The sequence below is a fragment of the Melopsittacus undulatus genome, chromosome 13, assembly GCF_012275295.1.
Source record: "Melopsittacus undulatus isolate bMelUnd1 chromosome 13, bMelUnd1.mat.Z, whole genome shotgun sequence".
Taxonomy (NCBI): Eukaryota; Metazoa; Chordata; class Aves; order Psittaciformes; family Psittaculidae; genus Melopsittacus; species Melopsittacus undulatus.
In genome coordinates this window covers 7,693,958-7,721,846 of record NC_047539.1, presented here as the reverse complement: position 1 = coordinate 7,721,846, position 27,889 = coordinate 7,693,958, and the positions used below count along the sequence as shown (strand labels likewise).

General features: G+C 47.8%; 2 protein-coding genes across 5 annotated transcripts in view; one reads left to right on the top strand and one right to left on the bottom strand.

The window, feature by feature from the left end:
• Window positions 1–13,265, top strand: part of CLUH (clustered mitochondria homolog) — a 32,318-nt gene extending 19,053 nt beyond the window's left edge. For both annotated transcript variants that reach the window (XM_034068767.1, XM_031053643.2), the window contains exons 11-26: window positions 554–771; window positions 1,347–1,451; window positions 2,545–2,645; window positions 3,998–4,150; window positions 4,720–4,782; window positions 5,457–5,701; window positions 6,170–6,254; window positions 6,793–6,946; window positions 7,186–7,325; window positions 7,434–7,514; window positions 8,076–8,201; window positions 8,641–8,762; window positions 9,932–10,025; window positions 10,204–10,338; window positions 10,919–10,992; window positions 11,594–13,265. In XM_034068767.1, coding sequence (XP_033924658.1) covers window positions 554–771; window positions 1,347–1,451; window positions 2,545–2,645; window positions 3,998–4,150; window positions 4,720–4,782; window positions 5,457–5,701; window positions 6,170–6,254; window positions 6,793–6,946; window positions 7,186–7,325; window positions 7,434–7,514; window positions 8,076–8,201; window positions 8,641–8,762; window positions 9,932–10,025; window positions 10,204–10,338; window positions 10,919–10,992; window positions 11,594–11,762 — 2,065 coding nt within the window. In that variant the 3' untranslated portion in view covers window positions 11,763–13,265. The remainder of the gene's footprint in view (window positions 1–553; window positions 772–1,346; window positions 1,452–2,544; window positions 2,646–3,997; window positions 4,151–4,719; window positions 4,783–5,456; window positions 5,702–6,169; window positions 6,255–6,792; window positions 6,947–7,185; window positions 7,326–7,433; window positions 7,515–8,075; window positions 8,202–8,640; window positions 8,763–9,931; window positions 10,026–10,203; window positions 10,339–10,918; window positions 10,993–11,593) is intronic.
• Window positions 13,266–14,481: 1,216 nt separating this feature from the next.
• Window positions 14,482–27,889, bottom strand: part of PAFAH1B1 (platelet activating factor acetylhydrolase 1b regulatory subunit 1) — a 34,025-nt gene continuing 20,617 nt past the window's right edge. For 2 of the 3 annotated variants that reach the window (XM_034068711.1, XM_005154387.3), the window contains exons 5-11: window positions 26,836–27,042; window positions 24,878–25,046; window positions 22,500–22,602; window positions 21,518–21,746; window positions 20,072–20,173; window positions 19,292–19,448; window positions 17,553–18,098 (exon numbers count right to left, since the gene is read on the bottom strand). In XM_034068711.1, coding sequence (XP_033924602.1) covers window positions 18,025–18,098; window positions 19,292–19,448; window positions 20,072–20,173; window positions 21,518–21,746; window positions 22,500–22,602; window positions 24,878–25,046; window positions 26,836–27,042 — 1,041 coding nt within the window. In that variant the 3' untranslated portion in view covers window positions 17,553–18,024. Of the gene's footprint in view, window positions 18,099–19,291; window positions 19,449–20,071; window positions 20,174–21,517; window positions 21,747–22,499; window positions 22,603–24,877; window positions 25,047–26,835; window positions 27,043–27,889 lie in introns of all 3 variants that reach the window. The other variant, XM_034068710.1, reaches the window with a different exon arrangement.

The window sequence follows — 27,889 nt, the reverse complement described above, 5'->3', positions numbered from 1 at the left end:
GCTGCTGGCTGGGTGGACAAGAGGAGCCTCCAGTTGCTGAGGAGGAGCAACCGGTTCTGCAGCCGGCGCCTGCCCCTGTGCCCGCAGGCAGGCTTTGCTGCTCTGGGATAGCTTCCAGACCAGCAGCCTGCAGGACCGTGGCTCTAGGGTGCTGCTCCTCGGTGGGCAGGGGCCAGGCCTCTCGCTAAGGTCCTGGCACAGCTGCTGCTGGTTTGTGTTTGCTGCTCTGTGCCCCGCAGAGTCTGCCCATGCTGCTGCATGTGAAAGCGATTTGTAACCCCTGCAAGGACATGGGTCATGAAAACCCATGGTCCTGCTTCTGATAAACTAATGTGCACCCCTGGGAAGCTCATGGGAAGAGGGTGCACATCCTGCCCTCTGTGAAATGGTGTGGTCTGTAATGCTACCTGTGAGGTTTTTCCTTGCAGAGCAGCGGTGAGTGTAGAATCCCAGCCTGGTTTGGTTTGGAAAGGACCTTAAGACCATCCAGTTCCAACCCCCTGCCATGGGCAGGGATGCCTCTGTGCTGAATTCCTTTTTCCCTTTGCTGTAGGTATCTCTTATTCATGAAGCTGGCTGCACTGCAGCTGATGCAGCAGAAGGCCAACAAGCAGGAGAGCTCCAGTGCACTGGAAAATGGTGCCTCTCCAGAGAATGGAACTGCAGACAGTGAGAAGGCTGAGTCAGAGGACGGTAAAATAGACGATAACGTGACTGGACTTGATCAGGTGAAAGAGCTTGCTGAGACCATTGCATCTGATGATGGAGCAGGTATTTCACCCGCAGCAGCCCAGGCCTCCTGCCCTGCTTGGTGGCTGTGTAACTGGTGGGAGCCGTGCTGGACTGGGGTGGTGGTTTGTTAAACTGAAGCACTGGCAGCTTCCATCACATTGTCCTTGCTCTTTGCACAGAGCTGTTCACACACTGATGGATGAATCACCCTGGGGTTGGGTGGGTGAGAGTCTCTGGATGCAGCAAGCCCATCAGCCTGCGGCAGGAGTGAGAGCTGGCTGGCAAGCTGGCCTGTGGGGCTGGTGGCCAGGGCTGGGCCATTAGAGCCTTGAGCCAGTGCTGGCCAGGCTGGGAAGTGTTCATTGTACAGCACCTTTGGGAATCGCAGGCTTGGATTTCTGAGCAATCCAAGCTCCATGGATTTTGTGGGTCATCTTGCACCCTCCTGGTCAGACTTCTTGTATTTTGCAGCCATCCTCCTTTCCAGATGTCCTACAGTGGCTTTTATAATGGATTGCTGCTGCTTTTAGTAACGAACCTTTGAACTGACTAACTAGGCTTGTCATATCCTGAAACCCACGTGCTTTCGTATTCTGTTTTTCTTCCTGCTCCAGTGGATCCCAAAAGCCGAGAAGTGATTCGGAACGCTTGCAAGGCCGTGGGCTCCATTAGTGACACATCATTTGACATTCGGTTCAACCCAGATATATTCTCACCAGGTATGTGTACAAGAGCTGGTGTTTGTCCTCCTTCAGAGCACTGCTGCAGCCAGGCAAAAAACTGTTCCTCAGCCAAGAATATTGCTGGCTCTTGGCTAGTAATGTGGTGAAGCACAAAGATAGAGAGCAAGGAGTAATTGATTGCAGTGCTCCAAAGCCCAGATGCAGGCAGTGAGCTGTCTCCCACCACTGCACTGGGGAGGTCTGCAGGTTGCTGCCAAGAATGTTCCTGCCATTCTCCAGCATCCCAGCTGCTGGCCCACATGAAAAGAAGTAGAGGGAGGGAAGGAAATTAGATTTGATCCTAATGTAGTTACACAAAAAACAACAGTTGTAGCTGAATGACTGATGTTGGAGCCTCAGTGAAGGGCAGGGTTTGCTTGAGTAACATCATGGTAAGCAGGTCAAAGTGCCCTTGCAAATGCATGCATCAGTCATAGGCATCATTTGTAGCTTTCCATGGCTGGAATCAGCATTTTTCATTTGGAAATAACAGAAGAAGCTCTCACAGTGTTTAGGGGGTGAATACCAAGGCTGTGCACATGCAAATCACAGGGGAAGGGTCATACATAGTTGAATTTAGCTTGGAATAAATGTGTCAGGAGTATGAGTATTGAAAAGCTGAAGCACCTTCCAGGGCTGGTAAAGGTCAGTGCTTTAGCACCAGCTTTGCAGCTAGAACTTAAACCTTTAATTTTGGTGTGCAAAAGCAAAAGACTCAGTTTTAGCACTTGCAGTATTTGCTGGCCCATCTGCTAAAACATTCCCACTCCACTCTAGCCAGTTGACTCTTCTGCACTTGAGTTGCTCACAGCACTTTGCAATAGGTGGAATGGACCAAATAAAGAGCAGGATTTGGATGTGTAAGAGCTGTGTTAATGAAGCATGAGTGGCAAGAGCAAACAGCCACTAACTGAGCAAAGCAGCCGATGCTCTTTCCATCCAAACGTGTTGTAGAGTTTATGAGTGTTTGAAGAAGTATCTTTAATTCCAGGGCAACAGAATCACAACTTTATACCTTCTCTTGTTGTACACTTCTGTATGTGACTCATTTCCCCTTTGAGTTGATGTGTTTTCTCTTTCTCTCTCCCAGGTGTTCGTTTTCCCGAGTCCAGCAAAGAGGAGGTGCAGGATCAGAAGCAGCTGCTGAAGGATGCTGCTGCCTTCTTGCTGTCGTGTCAGATCCCAGGTTTGGTAAGGAGCTGAGGGCCTGCAGTCGTGTCCCCTCTGAGAGCTTGCCTCAAGCCTGGCTGCTCTGAGCAGGCACTCATTCCCCCGCTTCACCTCCCAAGCCAAGGCTGAGTTCTGGCTCCAGCGGTGGAGTCTGGCGGCCAGGGCAGGCATGAGAGGGGTTTTCCATGTCCTTACTTCACCATGGCACCATTTCCCTACCTTGATCCAACAAAGAATTTTTGGCACTGGTAATTACCAGCTATTGCTAAGAGTTTGGGACAACAAAGACCACGTAAGTCACCCTCCCTAGCCCTGGACATCCTGCACAGCTTATTGTATTACCCGACCCTGATTGTGACTCAATTGGTGACTAATAATTTGGAGTGAAACAGGAAATTGTTCTTATTAATATCTGTTGTAAAAGCCTCATTCTGTAAATCTAAGCATTTTGGATGCTTACCTGTGCACCTGGCTAGATAGGAACTACTGGCTTTTCCTTCTCAGGACGCCCTCTAAATTGCCTCCTAATGAGTGTTGCAGCTCTGACTGGGAGGGCAGAATTGATGATTGCTCCAGGAGGTGCAGGAGGTGTTGGTCGTATGTAGGAGGGGATTTTCCTTGCTGGAGAGTTTCTTCTGAACTCTAAATCCACCAGTTTTGTAGTCAGCATAACCTTTAAGAGCAGCTACCCAGCCTTTAAGTGAAGAAGGAGGGGGAGTGAATCAGAATAGGGTTTGGCAAGTGTTGTTTTACAGGAGAGCTGATACAGGAGGATAGAAACCCAAAATGAGGACATGTTACAGACCAGCTGGTGTAAGCAGGCACTCCTCGTACTCCACGTATCAGCGAGTAACTGGTGTTACTTCATGACATGAATGAAGTGACTGTTTATCAGCACTGCCACACAACCTCAAATGCAAGGGCTGTGTCCCCTTATCAGCTGAGTGTGCACAGCCCCATGACATCTTTTAGTTAGAAATGGTTTTAGTTGGTGCCTGTGACCCCCTTAAGGAAGGTTCCACAAGCATTGCTTAAATAACCATACCAAGGCCCTGAGCAGCAGGGCCAGAGCAGCAGAGGTGCTGAGAAGAGCATCTGAGCAGTCTCTCCAAAGCTGAATTTATCCACCTTGGGTAAAGCAGCAATGGAGCCTATGGCCCAAGGCTGGGAGCACTCAGCAGCTGGGCTCTGGCTATTCAGTGCTCTGTACTTGCCAGTTCTTGCTGTGCTTGTAACTTAAATGCCATTCCTGGCAGTTCTGTGTCAGACAAAGCCTTCCCCCTCCCAGTCAGGGAACTCCTTAAGGAAGGGTTTAGAATTGAGATTCTTTCCTTCATGGTTGTGTCAGTAACCAGAGTTTGTCTGTACCCCAGGTCAAAGATTGCCTGGATCACACGGTGCTCCCGATGGATGGGGCTACCCTCGCAGAGGCCATGCACCAGAGGGGCATCAACATGCGTTACCTGGGCAAGGTGATCAACTTCATCACCAAGACCCCTGGCCGTGCTCAGCTGGATCACATCTATGTAAGCATCAGGCCTGACTCCAGGCTGTCAGTTAGAGCCCCCCTCTGGCACAACTTGCCCTGTGGATTCCAAATTGCTTTCTCTGTGTAAAAATAAACAGCTTCAAAAAACAGAGGAGGAGGAGGGAGAAGGACCTGTAAGTGGTGGATGGGGAGTTTTGCTCCCAGACCCTTAATGGCTTCATAATGTTAGGGAGTTTGAGTGTCCTTTGGGATATAGAAGTGCTTCAGGGATTCAGAAGTGTAATAGCAGGTAACATACAGCTGGGGTTTAAGCTGTGCATTTTTAAGCTCTACAATCCGTCTGATCTTTGGATCAAGCTGGAAAGTGTGAGCACCAGGGCTGATGCTGGGGGAGCTCCACTGGAGCTTGTGGTCAGTGTGCACAGATGTGCTGGGACTCTGCTGCCCTCAGGAGTGTTGTCACATATAAACCAGGTCTGTGCTGCAGGGCAGGGTCTGCAGAACGTGTCCTGAGGACCTTCACAAAGCCCCTTTGACAAGCAAAGTGTGTTCTTCTTTGTTATTGCCAACTGACTCCTTGTCTCTGTTCTTTATTCCTTTGGGTAGAAAATAGGAATCAGTGAATTGATCACTCGATCGGCCAAACACATCTTCAAGACATACCTCCAGGTATGACCTGCAGCCTCACCTCTTGCCTCCTGTGTCCTCCCCATGGCTTCTTCCACAAATAGAGCTGCTCCAGCCTCTTCTCTCATTAGGCAGCTCGGGGGTTGCTTAGCAACGGGAAGTACAATCTCATTAGTGCTAAAATAGGTACAGGCCTGCGTGAAGGGAAAACAAGTTCCCACTTGAAGGGAGCTTTCCCAGAGAGCAATCATTCATGCTTTCCCTCCTCATAACGAGTGAGAATCAGGGGAAGGCTTTTAAAAGTGAAATCACAGCTTGTTTTCCTTGTAATACGTTTCCTCTCAAACAGGGTTGCTTTTGCCCTTCTGAGAAGCTTTGTTGATTGCATGAGCAGCAGTGCATCCCTAGAGCTGTCTGTACAGAGCATAGCGAGGCCCCTGGCTTCAGTCCAGCATCAGAATCCTCTTCATGCTTTCGAGTTTCTCACTCCTGGGTAGCAGCCTGGAACAGAACTATGTATTTGGGTGTGTGTAGACATGTGCTTCTGTGCTACATCCGTGTCACTCCGCTAGTTCCATTTGCAAATGTTTTCTTCTCTCTCTCCTGTGAGTTTTCCTGCTGCTGTTAGGACTGGATTTGTGTGAGGCTCAGAGGCAGAGCAGGGCCTGTATGATGAGGGCAGGTATCTTCCCCAGCTGACTCTGGTGTCTCTGCAGGGCGTGGAGCTGTCGGGATTATCAGCTGCCATCAGCCACTTCCTCAACTGCTTTCTAAGCTCCTTCCCGAATCCCATCGCCCATCTCCCAGCTGATGAGCTGGTCTCCAAGAAAAAGAACAAGAAAAGGAAAAACAGGAACCTTGGGAATGCTGATAACACAGCCTGGGCCAGCATGACCCCTCAGGAGCTTTGGAAGAACATCTGTTCAGAAGCAAAGAACTACTTTGATTTTAGTCTGGAATGGTAAGTGGAGCAAACTGCTTGTGCCTGGACTCTCACCAAGTGTCTGCAGCTCTTCTTGGTCTGCAGCAGGCCCTGCCTTTGGACTTGTTTTCTGTTTCGATATAAACTTGTGCTCTTGAGGGAGTTTTACAGGCTTAGAAGGGCAAGGAAGAGCAGCAGGGGAAGTGTAACTGGAATGTGAAATGAGATTAAACCTGCGAGGCAAAGGCAGGTAGGAAAACCAGAGGAGGAAAGAAACCTCTCCTTAGCAGTGCAGAGGGGAGCAGAAGGCAAGAAACTGAAGGAGTGGGGCTTTGGTACTGTTGTGCATCTCTCTGAGCTTGAATTGACCATTAGCAACCCCTGTAATGTCAGTCATTGCTTTCAGTTAGCACCCAGTGGTACAGGGACCTGTGCTTCAGATGCACCACAGTGGAGGGAAGCCCTTGAGCTTGCCTGAGGGCTGAAGCCTGTGTGTGCTTTTTGCAGTGAGAATGCTGACCAGGCCGTGGAAGTCTATAACCTGCAGAAAATCACCCTGCTGCGGGAAATCTCCCTCAAAACTGGAGTCCAGGTAAGATCCAGGTCTTCCCTCCCTTCCCCACCTTGATCTGTACTGAGAGATAGGAGGAGTAATTGCAGGCTGCTTTGCAGGGGACAGCCTGTCCACCCTGCGGTGCTGGAACACAGCCATGGGGAAAGAGATTTCTGACCCTGTAGCTTGCTCTGTCTGACAAACCAAGCTCACATCTCGAGTGCCTGCACTCCTGTACTCCCCATCCAGAGAGAAGCAGCTCTGAGCAGAGCAGGACTTGGGCTTTTCCTTGGATACAGGGGCTTCCTTCCCCACAGCGCTGCCTTCCTGCCCCTCGGTGGGTGCAGTACTTGGCTGCATGGGGTTCTGTCGGGGCTCTGGCAGCTTTGCACCATGGTGTGATCTCACCACACACGTGGTGGTGAACACCTCCACACGGTGTCTTTCCAAACTCCATCCTCAGGCGATGCAGGAGGTGTTTGGCTGAATCCACACGCAGAACCCAAGGGAGGTTTTCCCCTCTTTTCTTACCAAGTTCCTATGAAAGTGGTGACCATGACCTGTTCGGTTCCTCCAGATCCTGCTGAAGGAGTACAACTTTGACAACAGGCACAAGCCCACCTTCACAGAAGAGGACATTCTCAACATATTCCCTGTAGTGAAGCATGTGAACCCCAAAGCCTCAGATGCTTTCCACTTCTTCCAGAGCGGGCAAGCAAAGGTTCAGCAAGGTACAGACCCAACAGGCCCCTGCCTTTTGAGGCGACTGCTGATGAGGGCAGAGCAGGGCCTGCTGCCCTCTACCAGTATAGAACATCAGCAACATCCTCCTCCTGGGTCTGTGCCTTTACACAAGGCAGTGACCGGTGGCTACATCCCAGAACAGTTCTCACTTCACAGGCACACACCATGTAGTTAAATAACTACAGGGTTATTTAACATACATACATGTGAACATCACCTCTTTCAGGTTTCTTGAAGGAGGGCTGTGAGCTCATCAACGAAGCCTTAAACCTGTTCAACAATGTGTATGGTGCTATGCATGTAGAAATCTGTGCCTGCCTGAGGCTGCTGGCTCGTCTCAACTATATCATGGGAGATTATTCAGAGGTAAGCGAGGGCTGGGATAGGGCCTGTTTAGTCCTCCTGTTCCTTCCCCATCCTTGCTGCAGTGCCCGGCTCTCTGTGACTTGCCCTTGGGTCTTGTGTTCTGGCCAGGCCTTAAGTAATCAGCAGAAAGCGGTGCTAATGAGCGAGAGGGTCCTGGGCATCGAACACCCCAACACGATTCAGGAATACGTGAGTACAGGCTGGGGGGGGAGCAGCACCTCCTGTGAGCCTCAAACCCTGTCTGCAGCTGGTGAACAGCAGCAGTTCTGCCCCTTCCCTCTGCCCTGGCCTTCCCCAAATCCTCCCCTTTCACCTTCAGTTTTGTATCCCACACCTCTGCAGACACCCACGTGCTGGTTCCCAGTGTGCTGCAGGGCTGAGGTTGGGATTGTGGGGTTTTGTTTGCTGATGGTTCTGTATTCATCAGTTCTGCAGGCTTGGCCCTGGGTTGTGTCACCAACAGAGAGAGAAAGAACCCCTCAACAGCACAGTGAGGGTCTCCTGCACCTGCAGGATGATTCTGAAATACTCCTTGAGGTGCATAAGAGAAACTGAAGTGAAACACTTGAGCAGCTTCCTCAGCACTGGCTCTTGTAGCTCAGTGGAGCTGTGAATCAACCAGACTGGGGCATGTCAAGTGCTTCCAATCCTCTTTAACTGTAAAGGAGCATCCCTTTGTTTGTGTGCATGGGGGAGAGCAGGAGATGGGCACATGGAAACCATTCATGCTGGTTCCTCCTTGTGTTGCAGATGCACCTCGCTCTGTACTGCTTTGCAAACAGCCAGCTCTCCACAGCACTGAACCTGCTGTACCGCGCGCGCTACCTCATGCTGCTGGTATTCGGGGAGGATCACCCAGAAATGGCACTCTTGGATGTAAGTCACCACTCCTGAGCCTCCAGGTTCCCTCAGGAATCTTCATTTCTGATCTCCAAGAAGCCTCTTGGCCTTTAAAATGCCCACAGTGCTGCCTGTTTGAATTAGCCATTAAGGCCCCGCTTGCCCCTCCCTGGGTTACTGCCAGCTGGGGCCAGTAGGATGGAGAAAAGGCATTTGACTCTCAGGTGCTGGGCAGGTCAGCACTGGGACACAGGAGCCGTGGGTTTGAGCACCTCTCATCCTTGGGAAAGTTCCTTAATTTCTTGCTCTCATCTGACTTGTTCGGACTGAGTTCCCACGTGCAGAGAGGTTTCCTTCCGTGTGCTATGGGGATACCTGCTGGAGGCTTCCAGCAGTGAAGCATCTGAGTGGTCTTGCAGGAACTGCATGGCTTGAATTCCCCTTTGCTCAATGCCTCCATGGTCTCTCTGTGCAGAACAACATCGGGCTGGTGCTCCACGGGGTGATGGAGTACGACCTTTCCCTCCGCTTCCTGGAGAATGCGCTGGCCATCAGCTCCAAGTACCACGGCTCCAAGTCTTTGAAGGTTGCACTGAGGTGAGGCACGGAGGACACTCACTGTGCTCATGTGGGAGGGAGCTCATCCAGCTGTGTGCAGCTGGATCCGTTAAATCAGACCTTCAGTCTCATTGGTGCTCAGACTCCTCAGGACTGCCGGGCTCTTCTCAGGGTCATGGTGCAGCATCCAGGTCTGTTGTCCTGAAAGGCAGAGATCCCTTGTTCTGAAGTTACCTGTGGGCCCTGCACTGCAGCAGGCTGCCCCCAGAATCTGGTCCTTGGGTCTCAAAACACAGGTGGCAACTGAGGCAATGGAGTTACACTGGGAGCAGGATGCTACCCGAACACTGGTGTTTAACTGGGTCCTCAGGGAGCTGTCTTTGAGCAGTGTGTGATTTGCTTTTGTTCCTTCACTAAAACACTGAGCAGCTCCAAGGGGGCTGTGAGCACTCAGCACCTTCAGGCTCTGCTCTGCCCCTCGGCTCTCAGAGCTGCCTGCACTGCCCTTGAATGGGTGCAGGACCAAGCACACAGCAGCCCTCTCCTCATCAGTGCCACCACATTGCAGCCATCTGCTCTGTGCCAGGCTGGAAATAAATCTCACTCAGCACCCCCAAGAGGCTGACGTGTTTTCCAGCCCTGATGGATGTGTGTTCTGCAGTGAGCATCCTGCCTGCCCTCTGAGGCACTGGGATGCACCATGAGATTCATCCCCTCCCGCTGGCTAATGCTGCCAGACCTGGACTCTTCATTTTTCATTCCAGAACCACTAAGGCACCAAAGCCTGTGCCGGGGCAGCTCTCCCAGCCGGAGGGAGCCCAGGTGATGGGCTCCAGCCTTCCTGGTTGTTCCTGTGCTGGAGGATCTTTAATGGGCTGTGAATAACCAAGTAATTCACACGCTTGCTTTCCAAGAAACAGACCCTTTCTGGAGGGCTGGGGGCTGCTCCCTTCTCCAGTTAACAAACATAGCCCCGAGGTGTCCCTGGGCATGAGCTGCCCCTGCTCAGTCTTTATTTCTGAAGGCCACATCCCAGCATTCCAGCAAAATCCCAACCCAGAGCAGTTCAGGGTCCTAATCCCAACAGAAACAAGTCCCAGGGTGTTGTGCCTGCCTCTTTCCACACCAGTGTTAAGACGTAAACCCCGCTGGGTGCAGGATTGTTTCCTCTTCATGAAGGCACCTCTGAACCCTCTTCCTTCCCTCAGCCACCACTTGGTAGCCCGAGTGTACGAGAGCAAGGCGGAGTTCCGATCAGCCCTGCAGCACGAGAAGGAAGGTTACACCATCTACAAGAACCAGGTAGGAGCACGTGTGCTGCTTGGTCCTGCCCTTGCCAACCCCTCTGCACCCCAGTGCTGCAGCCAGGAACAGCTCCGATCCAGGGAACCGACCCTCTAGGGATGGGGACATTGAGGGAGCAGAGCCTGGTTGGGGCCTGCCTGGGTTTGTAATGAGCCCTCTTCCCTGTGCCACGCAGCTTGGAGAACACCATGAAAAGACCAAAGAGAGCTCCGAGTACTTGAAATACCTGACTCAGCAAGCAGTCGCTCTGCAACGCACAATGAATGAGATCTACAAGAACGGCTCCAATGCCAACATCATGCCTCTTAAGGTAACCTCTGCGCAGGGAGAGCGCTTCACTGGTGACAGGTTTAGGTTTGGCAGCTCCTGAAGGACGTGTGGGGGGGGCAGTGGCTGGGCCAGACCCATCCTGGGCAGGAGGTCACTGCAGGTGCTCAGGCAGATGTAGCGCAGCAGCACCGGTATGGACTCAGCAGCTGTCCCCTCCGTGGGTCTGGCTCTTGCTCCAGCTGTGTGGGTGCAGCTGCTGTGCTGCAGAGCACCCAGACCTGCCCCATGCTGACACACCGGCTGCAGGCACAGGTTGCTCAATCCATAAGTACTTTGGTTTCCTCATCTGAAAGAATGCTGTCATCTTCCCCCAGCGCTTTGATCCGCTTCCAAGGGCGGTGTGATGGGATGGGATGTGGGGTGGGGAGCCTGCCTCACCTCACCACACATGGAGCAGGAACGGAGCAGCCCCCTTGGGCCAGCCCCAGCTGCTCCCATTGGGGTATCCTATGAGCCCCAAGGGTTTCTAAGCTGTTGGTAAACAGGGCCTGGGTTTGCTCAGGAGCTCTGAGTTCTGTCTGGGTTTTGACCTCTTAACATGGTTTTTTCTCTTGCCACAGTTCACAGCTCCCAGCATGGCCAGTGTCCTGGAGCAGCTCAACATTATCAACGGCATTCTCTTCATTCCACTAAGGTAGGGCAGTTCCTCTGGGTGCTGATCTTTAGGAATCAAGGCTTTGTCTTATCTGTGTTCCTGAGCTAGCATCAACCCAACACTTCCCTCTGCATTAAGAGTCACTGTGAGGCACAGCCAAGGCTGCTTGGCAGCATGGTGCTTAGAGGTGCAGCTCAGAGTGTCCCTGCCCCGGCTCCATGGGATTTGCTTGCAGAGAGCATCAGCTGAGATCCCAACAGCAGCCCTGCATCATCAGCGTTACCTTTGGGACTTTTTGTAGTCTTTTGATAATAAAATGAAGAGTGCTTCATTTTATGATAAATTATCTCTTAGTTGAACACTCGGCTGGGGAGAGGGTGGACAGAGCTGAGCTGAGACCTGTCCATGGCTATAGATAATCACTGATGCCTGCACCCAGACAACACAAACCTCGTGGCCTCTGCCCTGGGTGGCCACTGAAGGTTCACATCCCAGTACCTCTGGTTCAGAACCCCAGGACAGACCAAGCACTGTGTGCAGGTGCTGCTGACCCTCGAGCCCTGGGCTGGGGCCGGAGCGGTGCCTGTGTTCTCCCCATCCCCAGCACTAATGTTTGCCACCCTTCCTGCTTTCCCCTCAGCCAAAAAGACTTGGAGAACCTTAAAGCCGAGGTGCAGCGGCGCCAGCAGCTCCAGGAAAGCATGAAGGGCGGCGAGCAGCTGGACCCCGAGGACAAAGCCGTGGAGGAGAAGGAGGCTGAGCCGCGCATGCCTTCCGCTGCCATCCCCCTAACACAGAGCTCTGCTTAACGTGTACCTCGCTTTAAAACAAGTTTAAACCACCCTTTTCTGAGGCTGCACCAGGGCCTGGGCCGCCCCAGAGCAGCTCCTCCTTTTTGACAATGTTATTGCACTGGTACAATTAATACACAATGCAAAGAACTAATCTGAGAAATGTAATGTGTCTGGCTGAGCTTGTGGCTGCCGCGGGCGCCGAGCCCCGCGTCCGTGTCGTGTGTGTGCACAGAGCATCACTTCTTTCTACTTTGTACATATGAATTCCAATGAACTGTCTGGAGGTATGTACCATTTCTCAGGTCATTTTTATGTTGACTACGGACACTGCTTTGCTAAACCAGTATAAAACCAGCCCCAGGCCAGGAGGTTTGCTCCCCCCACCCCAACACTGCCCTGGTCTGTGCTATAAGGAAAACCAAGCACCCATAGTCCTAGTGCTGGTTACCGCCTGTGGGAGGGGAGGTACAGCGTTTTCTACATCAGGATATAGCCATGGGATTCCTTTAACCATTCTTTTTTTCTACTTTTGGTTGGCAGTTTGGCAATTCAGTGGGTTTTGTAACATTCACATTCTAATTTTCAAGGTAAAGATATAGACAGAGATTATATCTATAGATATATATATATATATATGAGATACTCACTGTTCCACCTCTGCTCTGCTTGCAGCTGAGTAACTTGGGATTCTGTATCCAAAGAGAGAGGGCTTGATGTTAAATAAAGCGCACAAACTTCCAATGGTGGAAACCCCAGTGCCTGGGGGGTGATGGCACCCAGTGGGGCTGAGCTGAAGGGGGGTAGTGGGAACTCATGGCCCTGTTGGAAGCAAGGGGGGAGGTCAGAGATAGGGACTGTCTCTGTGACACAGAGCCGAGGGACTCCACAGTGGGAGCATGATTCCCACAGCCTGGAATTGCCTGGTTCTGGGGACGGGGTGAAGTAAAAGCTCCAATTCCCGCAGTTTGTACCTGACTCCTCTGCACACTGGGGCCGGCCCTTGCATTGCTGGCAGTGGAGGTCACTGCAGTGGCTGACGCCACTCACCCACCCTCGTGTCCCCATCGTGCCCACAGGGCTGTTGGGGACCAGCGCGAGGTCCCGGCCATGCAGCAGGTACAAGGTGACTGTTGCAGGTCACAGCTCAATGGGCTCCCCACAACCCCTCCACCTTATGGAACAACGTGTGGGTGCCAGCCCCTGTCCCCGTCCCCCCCTTTCTCCGGCCTCTCCCATTGTGTCCGGCATGGATCATCTCCAAATCATGTTGCTTCTCCCACTGCCCCCCTGGAGAACACCCTGGGTCCCTGTACCCCCATACAGGGACATGTAACTGCGGGGAAGGAGGGAGCTGATGGAGGGGACAAAGAGGAGGAGTCATTACTGCAAAAGTACTTGCTCTTAGTAAGAAAAGCTCTGAATTTCCTGAACACAATCAATCAATGACTGCAGTGCTTCTTTCCTATGAGATTTTCCTTTGCCGGTGTCTTTCAGTCCATTAAAGGCTTTTTAAACTGTTCCAGGTCCTTCTGGTTTCTCTACAGTTTGGTGCAATGGGGTGGATACCAATCACCCCACTGCTGCTGAGCAGGAGCCTACAGACAACAGATAAAGGCTCCAGTTAGTGTGTAACCTGTGCCTGCACATGTGTGTAGTACCCATGGTGTCCTCCCCTGCTCTGGGCTGTTCTGCTGCCCCCCTGGGTACCACAGCCCCTGCTCTGTGCCCCCTCTAACACGGGGCTCCTGTGGATAAAGGAATCAACTCCAAGAGATCAGTAACAAACCCAGCACCAGAGTCACAACCACAGCAACCTCCCCCCCCCAACCAGAGCTGCTCCTCAAGAGCCTCTTCCCATCCCACTCACATTAAACCCAACAGCAATCCCACATGAGGCACATGGAAACACTGCTTTTATCCTCTTGCCTTTCCCAGACACTCAGTGTCATGGGACCTCCCACATCCCTTGAGTGCCACAGCACTGTAGATGTCACCAGTTAAACCTTCCCTGCATTTAGTACCTGTACTGGTGGGAGACCCCCGCTCAACCAAACTCCAACACACGTGGGTCCTTTCCACATCCAACCTTGGCTGCTGAAGAGCATTTCCCTGCCCATCAGTGCTGCATCAGAACTGGAGCCAGCCTCAGGCCACAGGAACACAGAAAGCTTTCAGTCACCAACTGCTCCGAGCACCACTCAAGTCCCTCCCTTTTCTGTCAGAAGCTGACCACGTCTGCAAACCCATCAGAGGCTTCCTCACACCCCTGCAGCTCCCACCGCAGCCACAATGACCAAAGAGCTGAGGCTGCTGCCCCCAGCCCAAGTCACCCCGAGCACTCACCGCAGAGCACAACGGCAGCACCAGCGGCACCGGGTGAGGGAGCAGTGGAAGATGGTTCCTGTGAGGTCTGCTTAAGGGAAAGGTCAAGTTAAGGGGGAAAACAACTGCCGCAAAACCCCAAACCAGACACAGGAAAACGGGCACGGACCATAGCTGGAGTGGGTGCTCACAGTGCAGATCCTGCTCCAAAGCTCCACACAGAGCATGTTCACATCTCCCTCCAGCACAGTACCCACCAAAACCGATGCTCCAACCACAACCAGCTCCCCGGAGCACAGGTAAATGGAGATGAAAGAAGGAGCCAGAGTGGAGCAAAATCTGAAGGGTGAAACACCAGTAGCTTTTTTCAAAATAGGTTTAATTCTGGCATCCAAGGAAACAAACCCACATCTCGGTTTATATGCATTTAATAGTTTACCAATTGGTACAATAAGTTTTTTTTAATATGCAGAAAACATGAATAAATTTTGTTTTACACAGTCTGAGAGCAACAAATCTTACTGTAAAACACAGAGCAGTATTATATACATTCCGTACTGATTTGTTTTGTTTTAATTGTGGCAATAGCTTCAGTTAACTCCAACGGTCTGGGAACTGTTTGCTCCAATTGCAACCTCTAACATCGTTCACATGAGAAAAGCCGACGTTTGCCTTCATGTCAGCATCAGGATGGACTCCTACAACGTGAATTTGCTAACTCATCTGCAGAATGAGCTGGGGAAGCCCAGGGGACAGGCAGGACAAGAGAGCAGCTACTTACAGGACACAGTGGAAAGAGAAAAAGGCCAGTTTAAATCCAGTTGTGACTTGCAAATCCAACTCGACCCTTCCCGCTCCCGACACGTTCAGCCCTACCACTTTATGCACATACTCTTGCTAAAAGACTCTGGGTTTTGACTTTAAATACACTGGACTGTATGTACAGCTGGATAGCAAAGAACTCATCCCAAGTGCGTTTCTCCTTCACTCAGCTCAGTGTTTAATATCAAACCATTAAAAGGATTATCAAGCCACCACTGTCTACAAAAACAAAGTATAAGCTTTTCCTTTTAAACAGCTTCCGTGCAAGCCCGAAGCTATTTAAGAGTGGTATCAGCAGGCAGTTCACATAAAACAGGAGGAGGCAGACAGGAGAAGCGGGGTACGACAGGGTCAGCAGGCTGGGCTCCGTGAGTCTATAGCCAAAGCTTCCACACCACTACAGTGCTCCACAGCCCCTGCACAACTCGCTAGCAACTAGGGTTTTCTCTTTTCCTTAGTGCCCGGGCACATCATTGGTCACACCACACACAAAAGCAGGACGGTTCGTTTGAAATCTCCTAAAGTGCAAGATGCTGGAAAACACCAACTGCCAGACTGCGCCTGAACCACCATCGCATCTAAGACTTCCTGGGCACGCTCTGTTCGTGTGGCACTGGAATGTCTGTCTGGGTTTAAGCCAAAAAGTCCACGTTATCTGGTAACACAGCCTCTAGGTAGGTATTTGTAAGCCAATTTTAGTCAGGAAAGTGACAAAGCAGCAGTGAACCTCTTACAGCCTCTCACAAACTCTAATCCAAACCAGTAACCTCCTCACCGCAGGAAAGGCACAGGGTGAGCTGACAGCAACATGGACAGTGGGAAGCTCAGCACAGCACGGGGCACGCTGAGGAGCCCCTCACCAGCCCGCTCCTGTGCGCAGCTCCCGCTATTCCTCCAGCAGGGCTCTACCTGGTGATCTCGTCCCTGAGATTATTCACTGCTTACCAAAGGAGAGGGTTACAAACAGAAGTACTCAGCAGTGTTTCACACAAGCAATTGAATGCTGCTTACATGACTTCACTTTACTCGTTTGTCCTTGGAACTACTGGGATGCTAAAGGGAAAAACTGCAGTAGACAACTTCCACTTAATAGGTACCTTTAATTTCTCATTCATGTTTATGAATTATGTACATGAGCCTGTTTGACTCTATACTTAAACAAAGCTGACGGGTCCTATCAGGAATTAAACAGATCTATTACTTGACAGCTGTGGATGCGCTGAGGAATCTTAACCTGTGCATCTGGAATTCTCAAGTAGGACAAGAAGCAGCAAATGTTTCCAGTCCAAGCAGCTACTGAACAAAACCCACTTTATTTGTGCATGCTCAACTGCAGAAACACACACCGAAAGTGACAGAACCCACTGGACTTGAGATCAGCCTCAATCTTAACCTGGCTCACAAAGCCCCCCATCAGACTCAGTCTCCTCCACCCCTTCCCAAGTGAGTCTGCACCAGGACTCAGGGCTGCTGTCCCTCCACCCCACAGGATGGAATCGGATCCATGTCTGGTGGCAGGAGGGAAGGAGCCGCATGGGCCCAGTGTGAACACCCTCAGCCATGGAGCAGGGGCTCTCGGTTGAAAGGGACAGTTTTAAAAGCCATGTATTAAACAAAAGGAATAAAACAAAGCATGAATTCACCTGTTAAAACAGCAGACTGGTACTTCATTTACTGCCAACTGTAAGTGGATTCCTAAAAGGAGCTGGTTAGTTTGGTGAGTATTGTCATTCTTGGTTATCTGTAATGGAATCTGCCACAAAATGCTGATTAAAATATTTATAATACTTTAATTCACTTCAGATCAAAATATGCAACTTTAGGGATTTGCAAATTAAAAGCTGTAGGCACCAAACACCACCAATACCAAGAACCAAGCTGGGGTGGTTTTGCTGATAGGATTTGGGTTTGGTTGTAAACAATTACTTGATAGCATAGTTCCCACAGATGGACTCTGTTTTGTTCATGGTGTTTGGTTTTTCTTTGCAAGGCCTGCATCCATCTGTATCTGCCATTACAATCTGGTTCAGAGGGTAGTCAGTGCTTTCTCTAAAGCATTTCAATACTGTATCCCCAGGTATTTCTCAAGATGCAAACCACAGCACATTTTTGTTCAAGCCACATTGTCTTGTTAAGGTAAGTATAACCTCAGTTTCAAAAGGGTTTCCAAGGAGGCACTAAAGAAACAAGAAACCTCTGTATACCCCAACCTCCTGCAAGTGAGTAAGAGGAAAGTGTACTCTGATCCTGTTGTGTAAGAGCAATTGCACATCTCTAACAAACATTGAAAGCAAACAGCAAGTTGTACCATGGCAGCTCTATGGGAAACTGGATCACTAAATTCTAGTGGGATGGACAACTCCTCCTGGAAGTTCGTCTAGCATTAAAAAAAAACAACAAAAAAACCATTTAAACTTAGTTTAACAGCACAGCTTAACCATTGAATGACCAAATAAAAAATAAATACATTTATCACATCAGCTGCTACTAAGATTTGTTGTCTTCTTTCAGGTTTACAGTTAGTCATATAAATATACCAACCCTTGCGTGATAGGAGGCCAAAACGAGTGTATTCTGTTGATTTGGCAAATGTTTCATGACAAATATTCCAGAGTTTAATTAATTTCCATTAATTACATATAAGGTTCAGAAGATTCTGAATTGCAGCCTTATCTAGTATTCTTAGAGAAGATTTATTAAGCACACTTAAGTGATGTTACATAGATACACATTTCTGAAAGAGCCCTACAAAACTTTTCCCAAATGAGGTCACCAATTCAGGCACCAACAGACAGCAGAAAGAAAAACAGGTATAATTATCCGACATAGAACGACACTGTCAACTATTCAGTTAAGTGCCCTATTCCAATTATCCAACTTCTGCCTTCTTAGGTCTGATGTGACCAATGCCAGCCCATGTTCTTAAACCTATGGTACTTCTAGACAACGTATGTAAATTTACAGTATACAATTTGGATTCACCATGCATGAATACTTTGTGTGTAACATTTAATAAGCTCAATCTACATCCAGAATAATTTACATGAAAGGACAATATTTATTTAAACAGAGCTCAATGGGTAACCATGGTATCTGAGTGCATCCAGAGGAAAAGGGGGTCAATGTGAATCAATCAACGGCACTCCCACACTTTTACTGTTTGATCTACACTTCCAGTAACCACATATGGTGCCGTCTTGTGGAAATCTGTGAGGAAAGAAAAGCTTCCGTTAAGAGCAAATCCCAAACTTCCGTGTTTTCCACCCTCACTGAATGGCGCTGCCTTTTCAAAGCCATTACATCAGCTCCAAGGCTAAATTTCAAAGCTCTGCAGTCCTGAAGGCAAATTCTCTCAGGCCATCATTTTGGAAAGCATGAAAAGCAGCTGCCAGTTCACTTATAAAGGGGCTTTCATGGCAATTAAGACAAAGTCCAAAACATCTCAACCTGATAAATCCTCAAACCACCAGAAGGCAGAACTCCATGTGTTTATACAAGAGACAGTCAGGAATCAGAAGCCAGGAAACCTGACGTTCTCTCTTTGCTGCAGTCAGCATGGGCTGTGAGCTAGGCTGTAAAAAACATCGAGTGCACCGTTTCTCAGGAGATCCCAAAATATTGCACATACACAAACCAGTTCTGGCCTGGGTCAGCTGACAGCACTGGGACGTTTACCAAGAGGCATCAAAGAGCCCAAGGCTCAGCCAAGCCCTCTGTACAGTGAGGCAGCCAATCCATGGTACCGGCTTAATGCTCTTCATAGCTTCTCCCTGCCCCTTCCTGATCATCTGTCTCAGCAACTTGAGAGTGCAGTCACAGCCCCTGCCTTCTGATGAGACCTGCAGTCTGACTGGGAAGCCTCAGCAGCCAAGGCCAGGTTCACTGCTAACCTAACCCTAGCTCTACTGAAGCAGCAAGAAACTGCAGAGGAATACAGAGCAAAAAACAAGAGAGAAGACTCCAGAGTAAAGCTAGCTTTGGTGAACAGGGAGGGCTTTGGTGGTTTTGCCTTTGTCAGGGAAGGGGGAATTAATGTCAACCAAGACCTGGTACTACCAACCACGACTCCCCACCAATTCAAAGTGTATTTTGTGGCTCTCCTGCCTAATTCGACTCTGGGCAAGCAGCTGTGACACAGCACTCCCCAAATGCCTACCCTGGCAGTGGTGAGGGATTCCAGAACACCCTGGCAGTTAACGTCCAACGTGCCACCCTGGCAACAGAAGTGGAAAATCCAGCACACTCAAAATTCCTATCTGCTCTTGATTAAAACACACACAGCACTAAATCCACTAGAATCAGCCACCAACATCTAGCCTGGGGCTCAGCTGCAGCTGGTGCAGATGTAGAAACATCTGTACCTCTGGACTTTGCAGTAGGCACTGCAGAGCAATACATACCCAAAGAGGTAACAAAGTGTTCGTGCGCATTGAGGGTTTTCATGCATCGCTTGTTCTTGAAGTCCCACACACGGAGAGTCTTGTCATCAGCACAGCTCAAAATAAACTTGCCCCCCGAATGGAACAGAACGCCACGTACCCAGTTATCATGGCCCACCTGGTGCACAAGGAGAGAGCAGTGAGCAGGGTGTGTTGTAAGGCCAAGCATTCCACAGTTCCTGCCATGGAGCACTGAGCGGCGCCTTGCCCTGCTCCTGCAAGGATGTCATTCCGCCTTCCTAAAACCTCTTGGAACTCCAAGTTTATCTTCAGCTGCTATTATTACATCTCTATCAGCACTACCAACAATACAAGTTCCTGTCCTTGGAGGCAAACAAACAGATGTCCTCATGTGATCCGCACGGATCCTGCTCCCCACCCCCTGCACCCTGAAAGCGGGTGGAAAGTAGCAGTCCCAGCCCATGGGAATGCTGCTCCTGAAGGGAACAGGGTATTCAACACAAGACAAATTCAGATGATCATCAGCACCCTGCAGACAAACCAAGCTCCTCACACCCAAACCACAGCACCCCTGTGTTTATACTGAGTGTTTTGAGATTCTTGGCATTTCTTAGCACCAAAAGCTGAAACAGAGAAGCTTTTGGAACTGTGCATTCCCAGCATCTGTCTCCTAACAGGAACTCTTCCTCTTCCTGAAAACATCATCAGGTAAGATAATGCATTCATTAAATCTGGGTTTACATACACAGCTATGACCAGAAAAAATACCAGTGAACTTACAAGTGTCATAAGGCACATGCCACTGCTAATATCCCACATCTTAATGGTCTTGTCTCTGGATCCAGACAGCAGAAAAGGCCCAGGCTTGCCACTCTTCTTAGTCTACAGGAAATCAGGGTTTAAGTTATGGCATATACGGGGCAGAGGAAGCAGATCCCTTCCGAGTGCTATTTCTTAGCAGCAAACCCAGACTGTAAACCAGCTTACAGCTAATAAACACACAATCCCAAAGGTGAGAGTCATGAGCATTTTGTTACTAGGAGAAATACACACAAATAAAAGGGATTAAACAATCTGTTAAAAGAAATGGTTGTATCCCCTGCTGATGTACCAAGCCAAATAACTGAGTGCACGCTCGCCTACTGCAAGACATCCTCTTTTAATAGGAGACACAGCTGGAGACAGACACCTCAGGACAGATGAGGGTGACCCTCAGACATACCTCTGGGTTCTCACTTGTCATAAAAAGAAATGAAGTTTAAGAGTTTTTGAGAATTTCCTGCTCTGAACTTATTTCTACCTGTAATCATGCACAGACTGAACTAAAGAGTGCTCAGAACTGGCAGTGTTCAACTGTGACACTGGCATTAACTCCCTTATAGCCCCAGCTGAGCACCGTGCTGTGCTGCACCCTGCTGAAGAGCCAGCAGAGGGCACGGGAGACACCACTGCAGAGAACACCACTGCCAGAGCAAGCCAGCATCACGAATGCAGGTTTAATTACTCCCAAATAAAAGATTATAAGGATCTTTCAAGGATGCAAGTAAAACCTGACTGAAGTAACCTGTAACATCCATCACAGGTCCCTGTCTGCGGTGTTACATACTTTTGCCCTTGGGTACTTGTGTCCTTTTTGAGGAATAGGACAAGGCAGAAATTGCAGTTAAATTCTAGTTCATTTCTTCTACACTTTATCATCCTTAGAAGGAAGTTTTTACTGACCTTTAGCAAGCCCTTCCTGAGGCTCACCATAAGATGTATCTGTGATCACACAATTGGGGGTTTATTTTTGTTACAGAATGCTTTCTCCTGTCATTAACTTTGTACACTAGGCCACGGCAGTCAAAGCTTAATTCCAGCACAACACACCCAAGGCAGTCCTCACTCACTATTTCTTCCCACAACTTTCAATTGCTGAGCATCTTTGTAATCATGTTATGCCAGATCACATTACTTTGCTAAAAGGATGTGGAGGCTGCCCCACTCTCAGCCATCTCTCCAAAGTTCACTTTTGTTAGGGCATAGGTAGGGCCCTACTGTCAGAAAACACAAAAGCATGGATCCCATGAGGCCGAGATGGGGGATTAACAGGACACCAAGCATATTCAGCAAAGGATACTGATACACCTGCCAAGCACTTCGGGCACAAAGCTTAGTTACTCCAAATACAGAGCATAGTCAAAAATCTCACTGCATGTGCTTATTGAACAGCAGTGGAAACATTACCTCTGATCCCGTAGCTTCTGATATGGTGGAGTATGAGCTCTCGGGAGCCCAGGAGATGCATTCTACCACATGCTCGTGCTCTCGGAGCTCCGCTTTGCATTCCTTTGTCGCTACCACCCAAACACGCACTGTCTGGTCATTGGAACAACTGGCAATTAAGGTGCCATCCTGGTTAGGCCGCACCATGCGCACCCATTCTCTGTGACCCGTGAAAGTCTTCACACAGTAACTGCAGAAAGAGAAACACAGAGTGGCTCGATCAGCACTGCAGTAAAACCACTACACATGAAGCCTCTGAAGTGTAAGGTGTAATGCTTGACCTACTCTTAGGAGTTAAAATACTTCAGCATGTGCCCATCCTGGACTATGATGCACAAAGCCATAAAGCAGTTCATGGAAAGGACGTTGACATGAGGAGAAGTGACAGCTAAGAACTGGCAATTCCTTGTTAATGTAGAGAGCAGGAGGCTCGGGGGGAAACGAAGCTGACAGGCCAGCTGGCATTAACTAGGTATTTTAAGAACCAGCAGAGGTCTGCAGGTCATTCAGCCAGCCTTCATCTACACCTTCCAGCAAAGGGATGGATTAAACAACTGATGAATGAAACCAGCAAGACAAAAAAATCAGGAGATGCCTTGATCTGTGCCAAGAAAACTCACAGATTTCTCCTCCCTCTCATGCTCCATTTTAAACTTGTGGTTAACCACTGAATTTACATTCCTACCTGCTCCTGAGTTATGGTTCTACCCTCATAGCTCCCAGAAAGATAAAGACAGTTTTAATTAGTTGGTACTAAAACCTAAACCCTGTGCTTCATGATTTATGGTAGAATCCTTGAGTGAGCTACTCTAAAGGGCACGATATCATACCTCAATTCAAACAATGTTTGCTGACATTCAAGATTTATGTGGCCCATTTCCCACAACCAGAGGTTTCTGCTTGTTTTGTTTAGGTGCCAATGTTTAGCCAGAAATGCACTTACCCTGTTTGGACTTCCCACATTTTGATGGTTTTATCCCTTGAGGCAGAAACTATATGATCTCCATTGGGCATGATGGCTACTGAAGAAACATTATGATCATGACCTAAAAGCAACATAAAACGTTTATTAAGTGGTAGTGTAATAGTTCTTACAGAGCACACAAGACTTGGGCATGTAACTACAGCAGCAGTTCATGTTTTATGGCATAATCTTTACCTATAAATCTGAGGCTTTATGAAATTATCATTTACATTTTTAGAAACCACACAGTCCAGATATTTGGCATCCTGTAAAATGAGTTCAGAAACATCTTTAAGATGTTCTAAAATCAAACACCACTGCAAGCAACACTTCTACACTGTTAGAAAAGCCAGTAGTTTAGAAGAGGGAGCTGCTACAGTGACCACTTTAAAGTGATCAGTTAACTCTGATTACAGTACACTGATGCACTGTGCCACTGCTTGAAGGAAAACAGGTCCTCATGAGGGGCATGTCAGCCCTCACTGCAGCAGCCTAATGCTGAAAGGCTGAATGTTTCTAGACATCTGATACTAGGTTTTAACAAAGCACTGTACTGCACTGACTCAAGAACCAACTGTATAGACACAACAGTGACTTCTGCAGAGAGATCTGAGGGGAAGACAATCAGTGCTTAGTCAGGAAAAAGCATCCAGATCATTTCCTTAAACACACTCCTTACAACCTCATGTATCTGGCTTCATTTCCTGACTCTGCTCAGCCCACAAGCAACAGGACATAAAGGCATTTAACACACTCTGTAAACACTGCTCATTTCCAGTATCACAAAAAACTGAAACAAACTTCCCAAAGTGGCAAAGAGCAGAATTCACTGCTTTGACATTTTATTGCTATTCCCCACAACAAGCTGTGGGGTAGGGGTTGACAAGTCCCATGTACAAGCTTGACTACAACATTACATGTATAATTCATACATTTGGCTTACCTTCAAGCTCTGCAATTGTCCCTACTTAAGTTGTCAGGATTAGAAATTAATCTCTTGAGATGAGTAGACAGAGTCTATATAACTTCTCAACAGATCACAGGCATGAAACAGCCCCCTTTCCTTACCTGATTTTTTTCCCCAAAGTTACAGCCAGTAAGGTCACTAGTAAGTTGCTTTTTTCTTTTACTGGCAGCTACACTGCACCTTGCAGCCATGTGCAACTGCACAACTCATTGCCATGTCTGCACTAAGAACTCGGAGCCTCTGCTGAGCTCCCACTAAAAAGCATCACAGCAGTGGTAAGTACCCGAGTGTCACACAATCCTAGCCCAGTGTTGTATGGTACTTTACAACTCCTCACTGGGAAGTTCCTTATTTTTTACTTGATGTAACTGGTGATGTAACTGGAAACACATCTGAAGATAATTCACCAACCCTCATGTTCAACTTCCAGCTCAAACACACACATGCTGCATGGATGTTCATATAGGCCAACCTCACCACCCAGTAGCACAACTTTGTTTTCTTGCTATCAGCCAGCTGCAATGTCTGTTCTTCCTTTACAGTGGTGATCTGTGGTGGTCAAGGAACTATATGCACAGAAGTCAGCAGCTTTCCATTTTCTTTGGGGTGTGCTTACTTTCAGAAGTCTCAATCACTCTCTATTCCTACTCACCACTTCTACAGGACAGTAGCAGCAAGATAAGCAGCAGTATAAAAATGCCTTTACATAAGTAGTTACTGTCAACATTAGAATCTTGTAGTTGTGGTTGTTTTACTTTCCCATTTTTCCTGCAGGTTTTGAGCCTAATGCAAAGGGCAAGATGTGACCAGACATGAAGCAAACTACTGTTGAGCAGGGAGAAACTTGATGAAATTCAACAAGGGCAAGTGTAGAGTGCAAGTGATGTACTTGCAAGGGCAAGTGATGTACTCTAGGTTACCCTGCTCTTGCAGGAGGGTTGGACTAGGTGATGTTTCGAGGTCCCTTCCAACCCTTGGGATTCTGTGATTCTGTGCAGTATATGCACAACACCCCTCACAACAAATGCTTCCTCTTCCTGAAGCAGTACAGCAGGGAACAAAGGGATGAAGATTAAGTTGCTACTGATTTGAAGGCATGGGTTTATTGTCTAGTAAGCATTTAATTTTTAGACTTAAATCCCTCTAACTGCCATTTCATTTCAACATCATCATAAGGTGTTTCCCATGCATAGCAGACTTAAGATGTTATTTCATTCCATAGACACTAAGTATACACCTTTACAGAGCACTTAAAGCATCAGAATATCCCCCCTCTTTCTCTTGGACAATTCTCTAGTTATAACCCCCCTTCCACATCAGCAGTTTTCCTAGATATAGAAAAAAATAATTCACATTACAGCCCACTAAATCAATTCCCTTTGTACCTTACCATGCATAGTTCTGATGCACTCAAAGCCCTGGAAATCCCATAGCTTAATGGTCATATCAGCAGAACAGGAGGCCAATAGTTTGCCAGTGTGGTCAAAGGAAATATCTTGCACAGAGTCTGTATGGCCCTTAAGGGTTCGTTCAAAGTCTCCTGTCTCATAATCCCACACCTGACAAGTGAACAGAAAATCCGTTAACAGCAACCCATTACTCTTTGTGTTCTCCAGCCTTACATTTGCACTCTGCAGGCCAGTCTGGCACCTTATTAAATAATTAACTGAGCAACAGACAAAGAGACAGCCCTAAAAAGCATAACAGCATAGGAAAATACATTTTTTTGGGGTTTGGTTACTTATAAATTAACTGAATTCATGCACCTTGAAAACTGCTTTTCAGCTAACTCAGAGCACTATAAACAGCAGGGAAATCAGTTCCATTGTATCTAAAAGTCTTAACACCCAATACCCTAAAAAATAAAGATCAATTTGAGAACACTGGAGAGAACAAATCCACTTTGACCCCTGGTTTTCTTCATCCCCATCTATGCTAGTTCTCCAGCTCCAGCAGAAAAGCCTGTTTTCAGCTGGTGGGGAAAGCACACTCTGCCTTACTAAAGAACAATATTCAGAAGGAGTTGGTTTAGGGATGATAATCCAAACCACATTTGATATGCACATATTAGCAGATTACAGAATCTGTCAGTTTCAATAAACACTGCAGCTAATAACTGTGATAGCAGCAGGTCCCCATTCTCACCTCCTAATTCAGTCTTCTATCATCCAACTGCAAACAAAAGCCTCTGAAACAAAACAAGCTCCTACAGACTCTACTGTGCCTCTCTCAAGCACAAAATTAGGAATTTCATTTAAAATTATATCCTAACAAAAATCTCCCCACAAAAAGCATACACCACTAAAAACATCCAACAAAATGAATCCATCATTGTAAGAGATGGCAATCGTTGGGAATGCAACAGTCAAAATGCAAGGTTTGACTTTAAGAAGGAAATGAATTCAATGTACCCATATGAGGGAGCAAACCCAAAGCTAATGAGGCCCCTCCAGTATCTCACAACCACGGAGCTGTGACTGTTTCAGCTGGCCCTGACTGCTTGCAAGAAGAGCCACCATTCCTCTATGCTCAAGTCTGCTGCAGAAACAACAGCTCAAAGCTTTCCATGAACTAGATCTGGCTGACGCCTTCTCCAACAGCGAGCCACCATTAGAACAACTTGTGTTTTTAAACACACTGCTGGATACACTACTCAACATGCTTCAGACCAGCACTTTTCCAAGCAGTTTTCAAGCCAGCACAGAACAATAAAGACTGTCCTTTATCAGGATAATTCCCTTAAAATGTGACATTGAAACAACAAAATGCACAATCATGTTTTTATTGGATGCTAAAATGAGAAGCCACTTGCCTACTTTAACAGATCTCTTCATGCCGCTATTGTACACTGCAATAAAAGCCTACAAAGACCCTTTCAAGTTACTGAAAGCCACAGGACTTTATGAGCACTTGCATGTCCATCTAGAATAGTTTTCAGTTAAGAATACAGCTGCAAAACCACTTTAACCTGCTTTATAAATAATCACTTCAGATGACTTAAGGCAACTGCCTTCCTCCTACTGTCAGTACTCAATACACTACTCCATTCCCCCTCTTCCAAGCAGTCAAAATGCATTCTTCCCCCACTGATCCGTTATTTCTCCAGTCTCTAAAACCACATTAGCTTAACTTTTTCCTCAAGTCAAAAGACAGTAAAACACCAAAGATATTAACTGGACCAGCATAAAACTGTGTAGATTACACAAGTCATAGCACTTAAAAGATCTGCCCCTACTGAAGCTAAAGCAGAACCTGAAACAATCAATCTTCCATCAGTACACTACACATCCATGATGTTATGTATTACAGACCTCTGACTTATTTTCATCTTCAGTAGCAGACACATACCTTTATTGTGGCATCCTCTGAAGCAGAGACCATAACACTGAAAACTGGATGGAAAATTACTCGAGTGACAGGACTCCTGTGTCCACTCAATGCATACTTCTCTGGAGGACGAGGAATCCACTCTTTAGGGTCTCGTTTCTGACCAAGAGGTCCACCTGATGTAAATTCTTCCTTAGCTTCATTCAGCTTCGATTCTAGTTCCATTACCTGGGTTATGAATTTTAAAGAATCTGTTCATTTCTAATTTTGTACACGATCTAATCCACCTTCATTCATTTAGAATCCAGACACCACTGACTCCCAAACTTGCAGTAAAGCAAAGACTGCACAGACCCAACGTGATTCCCAATGCTCACCAACACCATCAGTGTCAGTGTTTCTAATGATCAAACCAAAATTAACCATTTATTGTTTATTCTTTAGTAATTTAATCAATCATTTATTCTTCTCCCATTTCCCAAATATTTTGACAGGAAAAAAAAATTATCTACAATGCCACGTTCACTCCAGTACCATACAAATATGCTTGAGCTACTATTGTGACAGCTACTGAAGGAGGTTAACAAAAAGGAATGCTACTACTGAAGGAATGTTTTGTGCCCAATATGGTTTGCATGTTAACCAACAGCAGAGAAACTGAAGGGGTAATAAAGCCTGAGATATATTAACCTTCAGAATAAAGAGGTCTTTATTGCTAGCACACTGATTTTATTTTTCTTTGCTTTTAACCCAACCTAGATCCATTGAAGCATTACTAAAAAGAGTTTTGTACTGTCCACTTGCTGGAGAATCACTTGCTCTGATGCACCAGAGTTAATGCTTTCTTCCCTTTAATGTAATGGCCAAAGACAAGGGGTAGCACAGGTTTTTACAGTCTCTCTAAACAGTGAAGCCTTCTGGGGACAGCTATTCAATCTTTTAGAAGCTGCCTGAAGGCACCCCTTGCCTTTCCCGTTTCAGAAGTGGCACATGCAATCCGTCCACTGAAGACAAGACATTTCTATAAGGAAACTGAGAGGCTACCTCTGCTAGCACAGACAGAACATTATCTACA